The following is a 20,826-nucleotide window of genomic DNA, read 5'->3' on the forward strand; positions in this document are numbered from 1 at the left end:
GGCCTTTGGGGACTACATCTACTGCCAGCCCCAACCAGCAGGGCCAATGGCTAGTGTCTCTAGTTGTTCCCAGAGTTGGTGAGGCTCATTTGATGCCAATGAGAAATCAAGCCTTTAAGTGTCATTTCTCCAGTCCTGTAGAATAGCAAATCAAATCAAATCAAATTTATTGCAGCTTTAAGCTCATAAAAATACAAAACATAAACATACGACAACATGCAAAACATACAAAACGAGCAAGACACTCGTGAATAATTACAATTGGTAAAAAATAATAATAATTAGCATAAAGGATATACAGACATAGGAATAAAGAGTTAGGAATAAAAATATAATGAATAAAAAGAATTTCAAATTGTATACAACAATCCGTTACGTCTCTTACAAGACAAAACAGAGGTTAAATTTTTTGCCAATTGTAAGGTTATACAGGAATCTGAGTCTTGCAGTAGGAAGGCAAGCTGCAACTCTGTCGGATACCCAGACGATTTCTGGAGTAATGGGCTCAATAGAGTTTTCCGAACAGCACTATATAAGGGACATACGAACACTATATGCTGAAGGGATTCAATTGAGCAATTGTCACATGAACATAAAACTGAGACTCGACCCTTGGTAAATCTGTGAAAAAGGATGTTAGAGGGGAAGACAAAGTATGCTTTGATAAAAAGCAAAATGGTGACTGGCAATAGGAAGATTATAAGTAAGCTGGCACCTGAGATGTGGCTGTAATACCCAAATGACATGGAGAGCATGTCCCCCGTCAAGCAGAGAATTACGTTGCATCTCCATATCATTCAATCTTTGGTTGTTATATATATATATATATATATATATATAATTGCTGTGGTAAGATCATAATGCAGTGTTTCTAAGTGGAATACCCTGCCACTAGAGATTCAGCAAGCGCCTTCTGGGCCAACTTTAAAATGCCTGCTGAAAACCTTTTATTTTGCCAGGCCTATCCAGGCAATTTGGGACCCAGGTGGCGCTGTGGGTTAAATCACTGAGCCTAGGGCTTGCTGATCAGAAGGTCAGCGGTTCGAATCCCTGCAACGGGGTGAGCTCCCGTTGCTCGGTCCCAGCTCCTGCCAACCTAGCAGTTCGAAAGCACGTCAAAAGTGCAAGTAGATAAATAGGAACCGCTACAGCGGGAAGGTAAACGGCGTTTCCGTGTGTTGCTCTGGTTCGCCAGAAGTGGCTTTGTCATGCTGGCCACATGACCTGGAAGCTACACGCCGGCTCCCTCGGCCAATAATGCGAGATGAACGCGCAACCCCAGAGTCGGTCACGACTGGACCTAATGGTCAGGGGTCCCTTTACCTTTTTTATCCAGGCAATTAAGAGTACATTCCCCAACCTGACAGCCTACTGATGTTTGTTTTAAATTTTTCTTTTTTCTTTTAAATTTTTATGATTTTATAGTTTTTTGGGGGGTTGGTTGGTTGTACGGTTTATGGTTTTTTATATTGTTGTAAACTGCTGTGATGTTTGCGTATATATATTTATATATATTTGATACAGCGATAATTAAATATGTTTATAAATAAATAAAGACATGGTGGGGGTTATAGGCCAGCAACATCTCAAAGGGCCCAGGCTTCCCATCCCTGCGTGAAATATACCAGGGGGTAAACTCTGTTGCTGTACCCACATGACCTAAAACCTTCTTTCTGTAAAACTGAACCTGGGACCTTCTGCATGCAAAGCAGATTCTCTGCCCCTGAGCTATGGCTTTTCCATAGCTCAATTCCGGAAAGGCAATCAGGGCAGATACAGAGAGAGGCAGGTAGCATGTCAGGTAGGAATGAGGCGCCAGGAAGCCAAGGAAGCAGAGCCAGAGCTGACTGGGAACACAACGGAGCACAATCTCTGACCTGCATGTTGTAGGCGGTTTTGTTGTTGTGCAAAAGTCACTGGCAGGAAGGGGAAGTTTACACAGGGAGGGGAAAGGGCAGTGACCGATAATGCGGGGAGAGATTTGGAGTGTGGCAAAGAGCCAGTAAAACTGTGTGGCTCAGGCAAAGAAATGCTAAACTTCACACACACACACACACACACACACACACACACACACACACACACACACAAAAGGTCTTTGCGAAGCTTATAAGTTGCTTTGCAACACCCAAAGTTTCCAAAAAGAGTTATTTGGCACCGCTGCAATGGTAGTCGTGCAGGATCTCTCCTGAATTAGGCCTCTGGGTGCCAGCTGCTGGGAGCTGCAGGTGGGCAGAGTGCTGTTGTAGAATCATAGAACTGTTGAGTAGGAAGGGATCCCAAGGGGTCATCTAGTCCAACCCGCTGCATCACGGTTCGAGAATCCCCGACGGGTGTCTGTCCAACCTCCGTTTAAAATCCTTCAGCGAAGAAGAGTCCACCACCAAAGTGATATCGCAGCACTTTTAAATGGACGGGGTGGATGTGGCCAGTTGTATCCAACTAAGTCCTACTCAAAGTAGACCCACTGAAATCAATTAAGTTCATCAGGTCTGTTTATTGCAATTGGTCTGCTCGGAGTACAGCTGGCATGGGGGACCACCTAAAATGTACAGGTGCTATTCCTCTCATTGCTTTATGTTGCCTGGAAGCTCTTCCTACTGTTTTGTCAAAGTTTCCTTTCTTATAATTTGAACCGCCATGGGTGCTTCCCTCTGGAGCTCCATCATCTAAGTTACACCCCTCAAATATCCAAACACGGGCCATCAAATTTAAACAGTTGTGGCTTCCTCCCTCTGCCAACTACCACAAATTCTGGGTGCCTGTAGTTTGTTAAGAGTGCTGAGAGTTATTAGGAGATTTCTTACACAGAGCTGCAACTCCCAAAATTCCCTATAAAGAAAAAAATAATCCTTCCAGTAGCACCTTAGAGACCAACTAAGTTTGTCATTGGTATGAGCTTTTGTGTGCATGCACACTTCTTCAGATACTATAAAGAGGGATTGATAAACCACTCCGGGGGGGGGGATGGTGTGTGTGTGTGTGTGTGTGTGTGTGTGTGTGTGTGTGTGTGTGTGATAGCTGCCAAGTCTCCCATTTTTCGCGGGAAACCCCCGTATTTTAAACCGTTTCCCGCTGGTAGCCTGGATTGGAAAAAATCCCGTAAATCCCCCGGATTTCCTACCTGCCAGGGAGGCTCCATTTTGGGTGCCGGCGCTGCCCGATTTCCGGTGCCCAGACATGGGTAGCGCGGCACCGGAAGTTGCTTCTACGCATGTCCAGACATGCGTAGAAGCGACTTCTGGTGCTGCGCTGCTGCTGATCCCGCATTTTTCAGCGGGAGACTTGGCAGCTATGGTGTGTGTGTGTGTGTGTCTCCTAACAACTCTCAGGAACCCTTAACAAACTACAGCTCCCAGAATTCTTTGCGGGGAAGCCATGAGAGTAGGGGTCAAAGTGCTTTAAATGTATGGTGTGAATGTGGCCTTTATCTTATGTATCAACTTCCACAAATGCTAGAAACTCTCTCTGTTGAATATATGGGAAAGAATTGTGTACGGCTGAAAACGCTGGCAGCATTAAGAGAATAAGTTTTGTAAATAAGTTTTTATGGACGTAATAATGGAATACTGAATGGTATAGTTTTTTTTTGTAAAATATGCAGGGATTTATGATATTAAATGAACTGTGGAAAGAGAAGGGGAGTCACTGATATCTTAAGGATGTAAAAATGAGTACTTTAAATTGTAAAACAGAAAATTTAATTATATATATATATATATATATATATATATATATATATAACTCTCTCTCTCTTTAAAAACCTGGAAACTGTGTTTCCTCTGGGAGTTGAACTCCAAAGCATCTGGGATTCTGAGCCATTTCCCGCTCTCATGTTTCTGTGGACGTGACTAACCAGAACTTTTTTAAATGCCCGTTTGTTTGTTTGTAGGCACAGAAAAGAGCGACGTGGAATGTGCGCCCTGCGGTCCAGGCACATTTTCAGATGTGGAGTCTCACAGCGCCTCCTGCAGGCCTCACAGGATGTAAGTTGCCCCATCTCTCCACCAAAGATGCAGATACACAGGTGGCAGCCTTGCAAAGGGAGGGAGCGGTCCTGCTTCTTCCTTTAAAGTTGAAGCGGGTTTTCGTGGTGATGGAGTGCACAGACCCTTCTTTGAACCTTAAATACTGGCAATGCAAAACCCAAGTGACCTTTAAGAACACACGCGCACAAACACGTTCCTCTATAACCAGGCCTTTGGCTGATTAAACATTACATGGTATTTTTAATGTGTTTGTGGGAGGAGGGTAATTGGTTTGTTTGTTTTTAGCTTTTCTTAAAATGTATTTTCAGTTCTCATTTTGTATTTTTATGTTGTGAACTGCCCAGTGATCTCCGGATGAAGGGTAGTATACAGATTTTAATCATAATAATTCCAGGTTTGGGAAGGCTGGGTCCTGGGACGTTCTACATGGAAAGCAGCTGCTGTACCAGTGACCTTAGTCCCCATTAGTTACTGCCTTAAAGTTTAGTATTATTTAAAAAATATTAGCTGTGGTTCCAGAGGGTTGGATAAGATGACCCATTGGGTGCCTTCCAATTCTCCCCCCACCCCCAAAATAATTTTTATTTGATTTTACAAGTACAAAATACAAAATTACAATACAAAATACAAACCCATGTTTAGAGATTTCGCCGAATCTCTAGACTTCCCACCTTCCCATCCATGTGTCCTATTATCAAAAAAATATTATCAACTGCATATTATTTCATCATCCAAATTTTATGTCTCTCCATTTTGTCCATAGTATCTTCTACATTAAGGGACCCAGGTGGCGCTGTGGTTAAACCACTGAGCCTAGAGCTTGCTGATCAGAAGGTCGGCGGTTCGAATCCCTGTGACGGGGTGAGCACGTCAAAATGCAAGTAGATAAATAGGAACCGCTACAGCGGGAAGGTAAACGGCGTTTCCATGTGCTGCTCTGGTTTGCCAGAAGCGGCTTTGTCATGCTGGCCACATGACCAGGAAGCTATACGCCGGCTCCCTCGGCCAATAATGCGAGATGAGCGTGCAACCCCAGAGTCGGTCACGACTGGACCTAATGGTCAGGGGTCCCTTTACCTTTACCTTTATCTTCTACATTACAAGTGTTATTGCAATCCTGCTAATGTTTTCATCTGCTTACAGTGATCTCTCAAGTAAATTATAATTTTTCCCTGTTCTTTATTAAAGTTTTGGTCCTCTTGGTTCCTGAGCTTTCCGGTCAGTTTTGCCATTTCGGCATAATCCAGCCGCTTAGTTTGCCATTCTTCTCTGCAATTCTCTGATTGGTTTAACTGTCACAAGCATACACTTTCCTGGTTCTTTCCGATTCTTCACTTTCCTTCTCCCGTTGTTTTGGTTCCTCACAGATGTGAATCAGAAATCGCCCCCGGAAACAGCACCCATGATGCAGTTTGCAGCGATCTCAGTGTGCCTGTTGGCACCATGGCAGCTCCTCTGGGCACCACAGTCACAGCAAAGAGTCATTGGGTCACCAGGAGTCCGACAGAGAAGACACAGAAGGTTCTGCAACAGCCTCCAGCAGACATGTCTCAAATTGCTGGTGAGCATTGTGGTGGGCGGAGGAACGAACTTAACTTCTAGGCAGTGTACAGAGAGAGCTGGGGTCACGTTCCTCTTTTGGAGAGGGGGGGGGGTCACAGTGCTGCAGTGCCAGGTCTCAGATTCAATTCTCGCCATTTCCAGGCAGGGGTTGGGATGGACTCGTTTGTTCGTAGTTCGTTCGTAGTCCCCGTCCCCGTCCCCCCACAAAGAAAAGCATGCTCAAAGCACCTTGCATCAAAGGAATGCATCTCAACCACCGCAGGAACCTGGATAGCTCAGCTGGTTAGAGTGTTGTAAGCCAAAAATGGCTTATCTTCTGAGTTACGGCAATAAAACTCCGAGACAAGAGGAGCTATGAGTCCATTGTTGTTTATTGCAAAGCAATAGGTTACAGTCGAATCTTTTCGCAAAACTGCAACCCACCCCCCAAAGGTCCGGGCAGGGGTATTTATAACATTTCAAACAAAGGATTTTAATTTTAACCAATCATGTACATCATTACCTCATTTCATGTTTAATACGCATTCGCAATAAGCATAGCTGTCAAGTTTTCCCTTTACTTGCGAGGAAAGCCTATTCAGCATAAGGGAATTTCCCTTTTAAAAAAAGGGAGAACTTGACAGCTATGGCAATAAGCATTGCTAACTAAACTTTGATTCTCACTGTGATCTGTTACATTAGTACAGTGGTACCTCGACTTACGAGTAACTCGACTTCCAAAAGTTTCAACTTCCGAAGTCAGGTTACCCGGAAGTCTTTTCCCTGCTTTTCGCCCCGTGCGCGTTCTGCACACGCGGTCCGCGCATGCGCAGAAGGGCAAAATCTCGCTTTACGCATGTGCAGAACGGGCGCTTCAATAACCGAAGAATTCGACTTCTGAAGAGCGCCGCGGAACGGATCGCCTTCGGAAGTCAAGGTACCACTGTATACATGTTGGGAACCTGTGTTACGTGTAGCCATCTGTACCATTTATCAACTTATGTTCTAGCATGAGCTGTATCTTTGTGATTGACATATTAGCTGTCCTTCTGTCCCAGTGGGGGACGGCATCTTGCCGAATCATCAGTTTCTTAAAGCAGCAGGTTACCATAACTTCTCTATTAGAAACATAATCAAGGATTTATAGGGGTTCACATGATCACATTCATTATGGCCCTTTGGGCCACTACACAAGAGCGTGGTGCTGATAGTGCCAAGGTTGCAGGTTCGATCCCCACATGGGTCAGCAGCATATTCCTGCATTGCAGGGGGGTTGGACTGGATGATGCTCAGGGCCCTTTCCGACTCTACAATTCTATATTTCTACGCAATAACAGACTACCTAGGAAGGTGGCGGGTTCTCCTTCGTTGGAGGTTTTTAAGCAGTGTTTGGAAGGTCATCTGTCAGGCATTCCAAAGCTGTGACTCCTGCATTGCCGAGGGTTGGACTAGATGACCCCTTGGCTCCTTCCTTGGGAAGGATTAGCAGGAGGAAGCAAATAAATAAAAATAAGGACAAGAAGCAAGGAAAGACTACAGCACAACACATTACAATTGCTACACGGGGCAGAAAAATAACATTATATGGTCCGTCAAGGCCCTTATCAATTTTCAAATGGCCCATGAAGAAAAAAACTTTGCCAGGTAGGACTTTAGCCTCCATCCCTAAGGGTCCTCTTGGGTGTTAAGATCTGCAGAGGGGGCTCTCTTGGTAGTGCTGCCACGGTCAGGAATGTGGGGAAAGGGGGCCTTCTCTGTGTCAGCCCCTAAAGGTAGAACTCCTTCCCTACAGAGGTGCACCCAGCTTCTGCCAGGTGTTATAGATACACCTCTTTGCTCTGCTCTTTCACTGTTAAGCTGTTTTGTTTTGGGGACCCATCACTTTTGTCGAAATCCAGAACCTGCTCTGTTTTGGTTGGGACTGTTGTGCTTGGTTTCATAACCGTTTGATTGCATAACTGCTTTTATAACTGTGTTGCTGTAAACCTGCCCTGGGAAAGCTGGTTAGGAAATCGAGGTAATAAACAAATAAAAGATCACAGCAAGCTGGATAACATGTGTTGCGTGCTTTGAGCACTTAGAAGTGCGGTAAAAGAACAGCGATAAGGGTTGCTACTACTACTACCATTATTATTATTATTATTATTATTATTATTATTATTATTATTATTATTATGTAACATTCACAGCAGAACAACCAAAAAAGGACATTTCACCCTGGCTGATTTTGAGGACTCGGATTTAAACCCTTCTTCTTGAAGTCCAGTCTAGGTTTGATAAGGCGGCATAAAGTTTGATTTCTCCCATCATTTACATTTTTGAAACTGACTCCCCCCTCACCCAGTACACTTCAAAGTTCCTAGAAATCTGACATTTTAAAACCCTAGTGTGCGTTTCCCAGATGGAAGTTGGAAGCGTTGGAAGTTGTGTTTTTCTGGGTTTCGCATTGGGGTTCCTATCATTGCCGTCGTTTGTTTTCCCAGGTTTGGTGGCTGGAGTGGCGTGTGCCATATTTGCACTGATCGGAGGGACTTGTGCCTGTTTTGCTTTGAGGAAAAAAGGTGAGCCATGTGAAGAACTGCTGAGGAAATAACTAAACCGCATCCCTGACTCTGGTCCCAGAGATCCTCAGAACCCCTGGTGGTCTCTTGCACTCAGAGCTCCCCCTGGTGGTGAAAATAATCAAAGTCCTCCATTGTCCTCTCTTTCATTATAAGCCCCATAGCTGCCAAGTCTCCCGTTTTCCCCGGGAAATCTCCGTTTTCCCAGCTGTTCCTAGCTGAAAAAACGGATTTTTTTTGTTTTCCCCCGGTTTATTCTGCCGCGGCGGCCATTTTGGAACTGGGCGGAGCATGCTCAGAAGCGACTTTTGATGCTGCTCTGCCCAGTTCCAAAATGGCTGCAGTGTGACTTCTGGCATGGTGGCCATTTTGGAACTTGGCAAAGCAGCATCAAAAGTCACTTCTGAGCATGCTCCGCCCAGTTCCAAAATGGCGGCAGCGCTACTTCCGGTCTGCTGCTTCCGGCCCGGTCCCTTATTTCTCTGACAGCAACTTGGGAGGTATGATAAGCCCCCATTTTGTTTGTTTTGTTTTGTCCTCCATTATACAGTCCAACTCTTTATTCCCCTAGTACAGTGTCCCCTCCTGCCTGTATTTCCATTCCTCTCTGTTGCTGGCTTTCCACTAGGCATGGCAACCCTAGACTCTTCTGTCCTATTACTGCATTGCAAGTGGCTGGACTAGATGATCATTGGGGTACCTTCCAACTGTGCAATCCTAAGTCTCAGTGATCTTACCAACATTTACTTACATAGCTTCGAAATACTCTGGCTGCCTGCCGCCCCAGTTTTCTCTCTTTCCCAACTTTCGGGGGGGGGGCAGTATTATATCTTTCTAAGTTGCAAGAGCTCTTAGCCGGAAATCAGAGAAAAGAATGAAATTGGAATCTTGGCTATGCTCCCAGCGGCAGTAAACACACACAGCTTCCAAAAAATGACAATGGATATTTCTGGAGCACAGAAAGCCAGGCAGCCCAATGCATAAGAACAGATGTTCTCTTAGTAACTGTGCAACATGATAAAAGGATGCTTTATCTCCACGATATAAAACTCAAAGATTTAAGTTGGGTAGGAATGGGGGGGGGGAATGTTTCTAAACATTATAAGAAAATAAAATACAACTTTAACACAATGTGGAAATATAAGCATGCCGTTGAAACGGAGAAAACCGCAAAGGATAATACAATGACAATTTAACCTGTTCTGTTTAGGTCTGAGACTGATCGAAATACTTGCGTGGCTAATGAATAACAACAAATTTAGTCAAAGGCTTTTAGACCCAATTGGCCTCCTTCAGCGGTTAGGGGAGAATTAGTATGTACAATTTGGCTACTGAGAATGGGTCCAATAGGTTAGTTTCTCTAAATGATATGGTGAGCTGGCCATTCCTGTAACTCTTGCTAGCCACATGCAATGGCAATTGGCATAGGTAGCTGAATTATTCTGATAATTGTGTCGCAAGAGCTACACATTTGGGGCATCTTCCAATGCATAGATCTCTGATTGTCAGCTCCCCACCAGCGACCATAGGGGTGCTTGCAAAGTACTGTGTGGCCACATTGTGACGTCAGGTGGTCAACAGGTGGGCAGCCCCAGCCCAGCTGTCAAAGTTACCCACAGGGGTTGGGGAAAGATGGATCCAGTTCCCTGTCCTTGTCCTGGTTTATAGCTAAAAGATGGGAAGAAATGAGAAGCCGAGAGAAACCAAAATTGACAAATTCACCCATCTCTCTGTGGGCTTTTGCAGAAACTAGTTTTGCATGAAGGGAGGTTAATTTGTAATTTGTGATTTTTCTCTTTGGCAGGCCACCTTTACATACTGCCTTTTGCCAAGGAAAAACAGGTGAGTGACAGCCTCTCTTCCAATATAAAGGAAAGAATCTTGTATTTTCATCTCCAACTATACGACGCATGGGTGCTCCTCCCATAGCTGCCAAGTTATCCCTTTTTTAAAGGGATTTTCCATTATGCTGAATAGGCTTCCTCGCGAGAAAAGGGAAAACTTGGCAGCTATGGTTCTAGCATGAGCTGTATCTTTGTGATTGACATATTAGCTGTCCTTCTGTCCCAGTGGGGGACGGCATCTTGCCGAATCATCAGTTTCTTAAAGCAGCAGATTACCATAACTTCTCTATTAGAAACATTAGAAACATAATCAAGGATTTATAGGGGTTCACATGATCACATTCATTATGGCCCTTTGGGCCACTACACAAGAGCGTGGTGCTGATAGTGCCAAGGTTGCAGGTTCGATCCCCACATGGGTCAGCAGCATATTCCTGCATTGCAGGGGGGTTGGACTGGATGATCCTCAGGGCCCTTTCCGACTCTACAATTCTATGTTTCTACGTAATAACAGACTACCTAGGAAGGTGGCGGGTTCTCCTTCGTTGGAGGTTTTTAAACAGCGTTTGGAAGGTCATCTGTCAGGCATTCCAAAGCTGTGACTCCTGCATTGCCGAGGGTTGGGCTAGATAACGCCTTGGCTCCTTCCTTGGGAAGGATTAGCAGGAGGAAGCAAATAAATAAAAATAAGGACAAGAAGCAAGGAAAGACTACAGCACAACACATTACAATTGCTACACGGGGCAGAAAAATAACATTATATGGTCATCAGCCCTCAGCTAAATATTAACTGTGGCCTGCAGTTTGGGTTAGAGTATTTTAGTGATAATACTCAGGCAAAGGTGAATATAGATAATTACAACTCCTCCACACTGCATTGGTGAGTCGCTGACCTTTTTGAACCAGTGGGCACATTTCAAACGTTGTGTGTGTGTGTTGGAGGTGCCAGCCGCATAATGGCTGCCATGGTGTGGCGGGGCATAACGCAAAAAGGCTGCCATTAGGGATCATGGCATAACGTAAAATCAGAGAGGCAACCACCCCCGACCCTTTTACGCAGAGACTTTATTCCTGAATAATTCAAGCTTCTTGTTTCATTGAATGCCTTTAATGTACGGCTGGTCCTGGTTGTGGAGATAACATAATATTGATCTCTCTCACATACTGGTGCCAGCTAAACACAACAGGACTAAAAACAGACAAGGTGGCTACATCACGGCCACTCTCAATTCACATAAATTGTTTGAAAGGTACTTGCACCTTTTGCCTCATAACTTTCTGTTTAGGGGATTTTTTAATTTTTTTATTTAAATGAAAACTCTGTCAGGGGCACCTGCCGATGGTCAGTTACTTGAGCACAAAGTCGGTGTGTCTCTGAGTCTGACACCTCTGCCCTCCATTGCTTTCTAGCCGTTTTCGTGTCCCGAAAAAGCATCCACCAACAGGCCTCAGGACACCAACGCTCTGCAGGAGGAGCAGAATCTCCTTCAGGTCTCAGCCTCAAGCAGCGGGTCTTTAGATAGCCCACCAGCCTCTGAGAAAAGCAGCGGGGTCAGCAGCGAGGGCACTTTAAGCACCAACACAGAGAGGACTCAACAAAGATCTTCTCCATCAAATACCTGCGTGCATCACAGCGGTGCAAACTCAAGTAAGAAACTCCCCTGAGCATGCTGCTTGTACTCATTTATTCCATTTATCAGTTGCCCAATAGTAGTGTGGTTTAAATAGGTATATTGATCAGTTACAAAAGAAAAGAAAAATGAAAATATAGCAAGAAAGAAAACAAAGAATCAAAAATATAAAGCAGAAAGTATTCAAGGAAGGATGAAAGTGCAAAGGTCCAGTGCAGCTCCAAAGGGACAATAGAGTGTCCTCCTTACAAATAATAAAGATATCGGAAAATAAAAGTGTTCTCCCCCTGTGAGTTCTAGCATTATTGAGAATGAAGGTTCTATATAGCTTTAAACAAACCAGACATTTGCATGTATTGCTGCCAATGAGTAACCACCATGTGTGTGGTGTGCCTCAATATTTGTATAAGAAATAAAATCATGTTATATATCAGGCATCCCCAAACTGCGACCCTCCAGATGTTTTGGCCTACAACTCCCATGATCCCTAGCTAACAGGACCAGTGGTCGGGGAAGATGGGAATTGTAGTCCAAAACATCTGGAGGGCCGAAGTTTGGGGGTGCCTGTTATGTATATTAAAAATGGCCATTCAAGCTCTGCCCTTTAGACACTTTTAGTCTGTGAGCTCTCTTTTCAATAAAGGTAATTTGTTAAACCCTAGAATGCCAGCAATCCAAATGATTAACAAGATAGATTTCCCCTCCCCAACATATTATAAACAGAACACAGAAGTTTTTCCGAATCCAAATTATTAGGATTTGGCAATACAGTACAACCCTGGGCTGCTGTTGATGTAAGTTCTGTTTCTATGTACAGGTTCAAAAGCGCCAGGTAGAAAGATGGAGCAATCGTTTGTGTAATTATCGGAGCGATCTCAGCAAACACCTTCTTCCAAAATTCAGCCACCTTTCAGCCACCAAATCTCAGTCCCGCCATGTGTACTTATATGTACCGACCACACGGCAGCCCCTCCAACACAGTGAAGATGCACAAAGGAGAGCTATGGTGGAGTAAAGTGCCAGCTATAAATTGGTTTTGCCTTCTTATTTTTTTAATAACAGAGCAATCCGGCAGTGGGACACATGTCAATGTCAGTTGCACAGTCAGCATCTGCAACGCTTCGGACCACAGCTTGCCGTTCCACTTGCTGAATGCTCCGGGGGCCTCCGATTCCAGAGACTGCGCTTTGGCAGAAGACCTTCCCCTGTCGAAGGAAGAAAGCCCCTCGAAAAAGGAGAGCGGGACGCAGATTGCGGAAGAGGTTGAGGACAATATGGACGCGTTTGACCACAGCGTGGGGAAGGCACTTCCACTGAGCGTACAAGATGTGGGCATGAAGGCTACATGAGGGAGGCTTGTGGAGACTCGCCGAGTGTGGCACAGAAGTTTTTGTATGTTACAAATGGATCACAAGCCCGTCACGGGTTCTAAAGAATCTCAGGTGCTTCCTTAGCAATATATAAAAGGTGAAGAAAACGAACTTTGTGAGAAATATACATACAGTATTGGAATTCCAGGATTTGTCGGTGACTAAAGATGCAGATTCTGGAGTGTGGTGATCACCACGTTGCCCCAAAATCACACCTATAGTGATATGGTGCTCTGATTCCGTGGCCAGCTGACACCCCAAAATGTGTCCCCCCCCCCGGTGCCTCCATCCCACCTTTTACTTTCCATCACCTCCTAGTTTGCCCCCTTCCTGCTTTTTGGCCTACGTGTATTATTTTCGCTTAGGGTGCAGGAAGTCCTGGGTTCAAATCCCAGACAAGCTCTGCCCAGGGTGTGGAGAAATGCTGCCTGTGTTTTTAGCAACTGGAAAAGAGCTGTTGCTCTGTGGTGAAACCATGCGCTTTGCGTGCAGACGGTCCCAGGTTCAGTCCCCAGCATCTCCAGACGGGGCTGTGAATGCTCCTGTCTGAAACCTTGGAGGGCCACTGTTAGTCATTGTGTAGATGAACCAGATGGATTAATGGTCTGACCATAAGTCAGCTTCCTGTGGGAGCGTATACAGAGCACATGCATTGCATGCAAATAACTCCAAGTCCAATCTTTGGTATCTCCGGGTAGGGCTAGGAATGTCCCGTCTGAAAACCTGGAGAGCCGCTGCCGGTCAGTGTTGACAATACTGAGGTAGATGGACTTGGTAAAAGGCAGCTTCCTGTGGTCATTTGGGGCATCTACAACTTAGTGGCAGATCACATGCATTGTTCCCTAAAGGTCCGAGGCAAACTTAGGTAGCTTGGAAAGGCTCCTGCCCCATCCCTGGAGAGCTGCCGCCGGTCAGTGTCAACAATACTGAGCTGGATCTGACCCGGAAAAGGTGTCTCCCTATGGCTAAGTTATCCAATCTAAGCAGAAGGCTGGGTTTTCAGTCACACTTCCAGAGGCCCAGGCCTGTAAGATGGCTGCAATTTGATTGCAAATGTTTTCCTTCCAAACAGGTTTCCATTGTTCAATAGGGATGATGAATTTGTTTTTCAAAACTTTTTTAAATTCAATATACTGTAGTTTTCCAGAATTTTAGTCTGCATTCTTTTCCATTTATGTTATTGTGTGCAGTTGCTGTAATAAATAAATAAATAAAGGAATGTAATATATCACTGAGTGGGGAGAGAAAGCAGTTTTATTAAAAAAAAAAGAGAGGGAATTTTAGTCATCTGTGCACGAGAAAGCTTCAGTTGCAAGTGTTCAACACTTTCTACCTCCCAGCGCTGTGGGTTAAACCACAGAGTCTAGGGCTTGCCGATCAGAAGGTCGGCAGTTCAAATCCCCGCGACGGGATGAGCTCCCGTTGCTCGGTCCCAGCTCCTTCCAACCTAGCAGTTCGAAAGCACCTCAAAGTGCAAGTAGATAAATAGGTACCGCTCCAAGCGGGAAGATAAACAGCATTTCCGTGTGCTGCTCTGGTTCACCAGAAGCGACTTTGTCATGCTGGCCATATGTCCTGGAAGCTGTATGCCGGCTCCCTCGGCCAATAGAGTGAGATGAGCGCCACAACCCGAGTCGGTCACGACTGGACCTAATGGTCAGGGGTCCCTTTACCTTTATGTCCCTTACACATGCTTGCTTGTGAGACGCCTTGGAGGAAAAAAAGTGAAGAATTTTGCTTTGCCTTTCAAATGAATGGTCTCTCCTGATCCTATCGTTGCGTTGGAGGAGCAGCTGCTTTGCATGCAGAAGGTCTTAGGTTCAATCCCCGGCATCTCCAGGTAGCGCTGGGAGGGACCCCTATTTGAAACCTGGGTTTTTTTTTCAGTGCAGAAAGCTCTGAGCTAGAAGGACCCAAAAGTCCTCTCCATCTATGATTTTGAACCATCTTGATAACCCCCCGTGAAATGAAACTAGGCTTTGCATAGCATAACCATTTTCGTTGTTGGTATGACATATAAGGAAGAACCCTCAAGCTTTGCCAGTGTCTGTTGGGCCTGTGCTCTCCCGACAGGCCAAAGTACCAAAACCCCGCAGGTGGGACAAGCAGATCTATCGCTTTATGTTACATCTAAATAAATCTGACTGGGACATCTATTGTGTGGTAATTTTGAGTGGCTTCCACATCTTCACACACTCAGATCTTCACATGGCATTCATCGTAATGGGAGGCAGTAAAACGGGGCACTCAGCAGCACCAGAGGAAAGCAGGGGGCTTAACCTGTGCTCTGTTGCCCTAGTGCAAACAAAGCTGGTACTGATGGGGCAAACAAATGACTAATGGGAAGACTTATAAAGACCCCACAAGCAAATCAGGATGAATGCTCCTTGTCATATGTGAGGTCTACCTGGCATTATTCAGCGCCAGGCAAAAACTTGGCTTTTCCACCAGAACTTTGATGGGCTGAGCCGATTTATGTTTTTATGTTATTTTACTGTTGTCGTTTGGTGCATGTGTGCTGTTTGAATTACAAAAGTATTAATGCTTTATATAACTTCTTTGTATTATGTGTTATAAAATCATATTGGGGGGGGGGGTTCAGGACACCATTACTAATGAACAGAGAGGGGTGACCGAATCTGACAGCTGCAGTTACCCAGAATCCCTCGCAACACCACCTTCTTCGCCTCTGCTCCACTCCAGAGACCCACGCCAGAGATTTACATATTAAATGTAAATATCTCTCTTTTTTTACTTGATTAGGTTTTGGGAGCAGGGGGCAGGGTCCAGGATGCTCAGATTACTGCCACCAGACCTCCCCTTTCATGATGTATCTATGATGAATTTAGGGAGGGCGGTCTTGGGCTACATCCCTTCTGTGATGTATGGGTGATGGGGTGGGCTGAAACCAATTTCAAATTTCTATTTAAGGGCAGGACACCTTTGTTTGGGGTTCCTTCCTTGCTCTCCTGCGTGAGGGGAAGGACCCTGTAACAGCAAAAATAAAGGCTTTGCTTCTCAAAATTCTCTGGTTCGCCTCTGTTATATTCTCCAACCGATGGAGAACCAAATAAGGGCTCTTGTGTACCCCATAAGGGAATAAGAGCAGGTTTTTGCTTATTACATCAACGACCCCTTCTAACAAATTAAGCTACGCCAGCGCAGCTTCTATCCCGCCGTTCTACAACAATGTTAAGGTGCGCCTGCGCACAGCACTGCAGCCTGAACCGGGCGGCCTCCGTTGCCACGACAACCGAGAGCTTCCCCCCCCCCGGGCCACGCCCGCTTTCCCCGGCCTCCCAACAATGGCGTTCGGTAAACGCCGGCCCGGCCGACGGATCCGATCGACGGCTCTGCGTCCCGCTTCTCGGCCTGCGCCGTCGCTCTGCGCTCGACCTGACGCAGGCCGAAGGTAGGCGGGCCCGGCACGGCTCACACAGCGAGCGCAGGACGGCGGCCCGCGAGGATTGTCAGGTACGCTCGCCCCTCTCTCTCGCGCGCGCGCCGGGGACGGAAGGGCAAAGGGAAGTAAGTGGCCGTCACTCGACGTCGCCGGAAGTGCTGAGGCGGGAGGCAGCGGCGGAGGAGAAGGAGACTCGGCGCAGGCCCGCCTGGGCTGCCCTGTCCTTTCCCCTCCCTTTGGCTGGCGAGGAGGTGACTTTCTCGCTACGCCTGATGGGAAAAGGGGGCGGGGCCCGATAGCTTCGCACTTGGTTTTGGCTTCGCACGTCCATATATCTCCAGAGTGTTGGGCTTCTCCCCCCTCCCTTTCACAACAACCCCGTGAGGTAGGTCCGTGCGATTAGCGTCTTCCTATTCTCTTTTCCCCCTCCTCCCCCACCATGTTGTCGTTGGGGAGAATAGTATGCCCCCCCCATTGGCATTGCTTCGTACCAATTCTTCTCTCGGTGTCCGTCTGCGAAAAACCCTGTGAGGTCGGCCGGTAGAAGGAGCTTCTTCCCATTTCACCCTCCTTTAGTATTCGTGTGCTGTTTGCGTCGTGGAAAACGGTTCACCTGTCCTAGCCTTTCTCGAGTCTATATGGTGCTTTAATCAATGGTGCCCGTCTCATTTGTTGAAATTATGTGTTAAGTTAATTTATTACTTAGCTATGCTGCACTTATACCCAGCATGTGTGTGTGTGTGTATAACAATATTTTTTTATTTATATCCCACATGGACAGCCTACAACGCAAATAAAAACATAAGCTGGAAAAACATAAGCATGTGAGCTGGAAAGGCTCTCTGAACAGAGCAGCTTACACAAAGTCACTTCTTATAAGGCTGTCAGGCGAACAAGGAATGGCAATGGAGGGAAAGGGAATAGAAGGGAGAAAGGAAGGAAAAGCAATTTCAGGCACAAGCTCTTAAGGTTACAACCAATGTCAGTGGCGTTTCTGGCTGTCTTCTCCTTGATAATGAGCACTCTTTCCCCCAGATCAGATCCAGGAGCAGTGAAGGTAACAACACCCAAGTCAGGAGGACAGTAGCTCCTGCTGCACGTTTCCCCCAGGCAGCTGGCTTGATACATCCCTGTGAGGTCTGTCAGTACAATGAGCATATTCACATTTTCCCCCTCAACCCATACCCCCTCCCCATTGTTGCGGGTGGGAGAATAATAGCATTTTAATTTGTTTCTAGTGGTTTCTGCATAATGATTAGTATTTAGTATATTATGTCCACATTGCAGCAGCCCTGGGTAGGGGCAGGTAGGATTCTTCCCATTCTTTCTATCTCTCTCTCCCCCTGCCCACCCCCACTTCTTGTAGCTTGGAAGAGTAGCAGTTGCTTAGTGCTTTCAAGCATCAAAAGTGCTTCATGTCTATTATCGTGGTGTCATAGTTACAATAGCCTTCAGAAGTAAGGTCATAGTATTATCCTAGGTATAGCTGATTGATGATGGTATAGCATAGAAGGTTGTAGCTTCCTTATGGACAGTCTAAGGACTTCTGTGATACCGCAATTCATATGAATCATTTTGGGACAGACGAAACGTGTTCACGCACATCACATAGTTAAACTATGGAACTTGCTCCCACATGATGTAACAGCAGCCACCAACCTAGATGGCTTTGAAAGTGGATTACACAAATTCATGGATGATTTTGGTTACTGGCCCCAATGGCTGTGTGATTATCCCCCTGCCCAAGACAGTATGCCTTTGAATACTAGTTGTTGGGTTTCATAAGTGAGGAGAGTGCTATCGCTCTCAAGTCCTGTTTGCGAGCATCCCATAATGTGCATCTGGTTGGTCTCTGAAAAACAGATGTAGGACTAAATGAGCCTTTGGTCTGATCTAGCAGGACTCTTCTTATGTCTAGTTGACTTCTGTGGGAAGCTGGACTAGATAGGCCTTTTGTCAGATCGAGCAGGATTCATCTTATAGAGCTTTTTAATCACATCCATTATCCTCTTTCCAAGTGTACACCAAAGCTGTTTTGCAGGCTATTATTATGCTATTATTATCCCACATATAGCATTTATGTAGGTCAGAAGTTTTTTAGATCCTTTATCTTAGTGTTACTCTTACAACAATGCTATGGGTAATAACCCCATTGGCTGATTTGACAGGAACAAAGAATGGCCCTCCACAGACCACAAAGTGACTTCATGGCAGATACAAGATTTGAACCTGGAATTAGTTGATTTCTTGCCAAATCTCTTGGCTTCTATGCTACACTAGCTGTCACCTAAAATACTTCATATTGCAAAACTATTATTAGACATGGCTTTATTATTTATTGTTGCGTTTGATGAATTAGATTCTGGTGTAAAAGGGTTGGTGACTCTTTCAAGAACAGATTAACTGTTCTAAAATTTGGTTCTTTGAGGATGCTGATGTATACTATTTCTCTTGCTTTGTTTGTTCATTGCCAGTTGGGACAGGATAGTTCTTCTCACTCTGGATTATTTTCCCTTCTATTGCATTCTTAGGCGGAAATGGTATCTGTACACAACTCATTAATTTCTCCATCAACTAGTTAATACAATCACTCAGTGCATTTGACAAAGTGGGCTTTGCCCTACGAAAGCAGGTGCCTGAACTTATTTCTCAGTTGCAAGGTGCACCACACTTGGTGGTTTTACTGCCACATAGCTAACACAGCTACCTTTCTAGAATGCATCTTGTATTTCAGATTTGGAGGTGAGATTGCTGAGACTGAGAGAAAACGGGTTAGTGGAAGAAAAGGCCTGGCTTTGGGTGAACAGTGTTTTCCCCTTTATTTCTTATAACTAGTTTTGTTGGCCCAAGACAGGTTTGGACTTGTGAGCAGTGCAATGCTGTTTGTAACACACTTATTTTGAAAGGGAGGCAAGTTCATAAATAGTCTGAAGAATTTGGGGAAAGTCGAAAGTTCCACTAGAACCTCCACGAACTTGGATATTCATAAAGTAGATCTTTGGACCTGAGTCACTAAGTAGTAGTATTGTGACATCGATATACTATAGTGGTGTAATTAAGAAGAAGACCGATCCCTGCCTGTGTAAAGAATTACAAAATTAAGGTTACAATTGCAAAAACAGAAAGCATTCCCAAATGTGCCTTCTAGTTAATAGCAGTAATTAGAAGATAATAGAATCTGTGCAAAAGTCTGGGCTGCATCCCAAGCGGGCTCAGATTCTTGAGGTGATGAAATAACTGATTGATTCCCCCCGCCTGCTCCCTGGCTCTCTGCAGAGTTAATCTGATTCTGCTTTGAGTCTGGATATTGATCCTAGTCCTTATCGCATGGCAGTGACATCATTGGTATATACCAGAGCCTGCAGTGACCCCTCCTGTAGCCTTAAACCCTACTTTGGGCTACTGGAATAACTTTGTGTAAGAGTACTGCACATACGGGACGCGGGTGGCACTGTGGGTTAAACCACAGAGCCTAGGGCTTGCCGATCGGAAGGTCGCCAGTTCAAATCCCCGCGACGGGGTGAGCGCCCGTTGCTTGGTCCCAGCTCCTGCCCACCTAGCAGTTCGAAAGCAAGTAGATAAATAGGTACTGCTCTGGCGGGAAGGTAAACAGCGTTTCCGTGCGCTGCTCTGGTTTGCCAGAAGCGGCTTAGTCATGCTGGCCACATGACCTGGACCATGCCGGCTTCCTCGGCCAGTAAAGCGAGATGAGCACCGCAACCCCAGAGTCTGTTACGACTGGACCTAACAGTCAGGGGTCCCTTTACCTTTACTGCACATAGCATTGACCTTTGCAGTTTTACTAACTAACTTGAACATGTTAGCCAGATCGTAATCAATTTAGGGCATCAGGAAGGTTTTTGGAAAGTTCATATGGTTGGCAGTGACCCACTTTCTGTCCAGATGTTGGATCACAACAGGGACTCTGGATGGGTCAAAACATGTGACTGGGCTTGGTCGCCTATGATAATACATGGGGCACAGTGGGAGTGCTGCATTTCCACACCAAATGAGTTCAACGTCATTCATTAATTCTCTCTCTCTCTCTCTCTCATATACCCACCAAACACCCAGAATAAAGAAAGGCTTATAAAACAGATCAACTTGATCCCCTCCCCCTTTTTCCTTTTTCTGATGAGGCTGCATTTTAATTTTAATGTTGTTTTTAATCTTGTTTTTAAGCTGTATTTTAATTAACTGTTTTTATATTTGGTGTTAGCCGCCCTGAGTCCGGTCTTGGCTGGGGAGGATGGGGTATAAATAAAATTTATTATTATGACCTGGAAGCTGTACGCCGGCTCCCTTGGCCAATAAAGCGAGATGAGCACCACAAGCCCAGAGTCATCTGCGACTGGACCTAACGGTCAGGGGTCCCTTTACCTTTACCTTTACATTTGCCAATGAGGGTTTTGCAGTCTGCAGAGAGCAAAACTGGGGAAACAAGTAGTGGCTTGGGAAGTGGGTGGGCCCTATTCAGGTGCAGAGG

General features: G+C 45.4%; 2 protein-coding genes across 15 annotated transcripts in view; both read left to right on the forward strand.

Moving 5' to 3' along the window:
• The window catches only part of LOC118087121 (tumor necrosis factor receptor superfamily member 1B), a 37,003-nt gene extending 22,831 nt beyond the window's left edge, over nt 1-14,172 (forward strand). The window contains exons 5-10 of one of the 2 annotated variants that reach the window (XM_035119473.3): nt 3,893-3,986; nt 5,357-5,550; nt 8,015-8,092; nt 9,897-9,934; nt 11,347-11,584; nt 12,385-14,172. In XM_035119473.3, coding sequence (XP_034975364.3) covers nt 3,893-3,986; nt 5,357-5,550; nt 8,015-8,092; nt 9,897-9,934; nt 11,347-11,584; nt 12,385-12,428 — 686 coding nt within the window. In that variant the 3' untranslated portion in view covers nt 12,429-14,172. The remainder of the gene's footprint in view (nt 1-3,892; nt 3,987-5,356; nt 5,551-8,014; nt 8,093-9,896; nt 9,935-11,346; nt 11,585-12,384) is intronic. The other variant, XM_035119472.3, reaches the window with a different exon arrangement.
• Nucleotides 14,173-16,204: 2,032 nt separating this feature from the next.
• Nucleotides 16,205-20,826, forward strand: part of VPS13D (vacuolar protein sorting 13 homolog D) — a 116,605-nt gene continuing 111,983 nt past the window's right edge. For 10 of the 13 annotated variants that reach the window (XR_015950462.1, XM_060276152.2, XM_088671715.1 and 7 more), the window contains exon 1: nt 16,376-16,725. The gene's annotated coding sequence lies outside the window, so the exon portion shown is untranslated. Of the gene's footprint in view, nt 16,726-17,375; nt 17,478-20,826 lie in introns of all 13 variants that reach the window. The other 3 variants (XM_088671709.1, XM_088671711.1, XM_088671708.1) reach the window with 2 other exon arrangements.

This window comes from Zootoca vivipara, chromosome 6 (assembly GCF_965207765.1).
Source record: "Zootoca vivipara chromosome 6, rZooViv2.hap1.1, whole genome shotgun sequence".
Classification (NCBI taxonomy): Eukaryota; Metazoa; Chordata; class Lepidosauria; order Squamata; family Lacertidae; genus Zootoca; species Zootoca vivipara.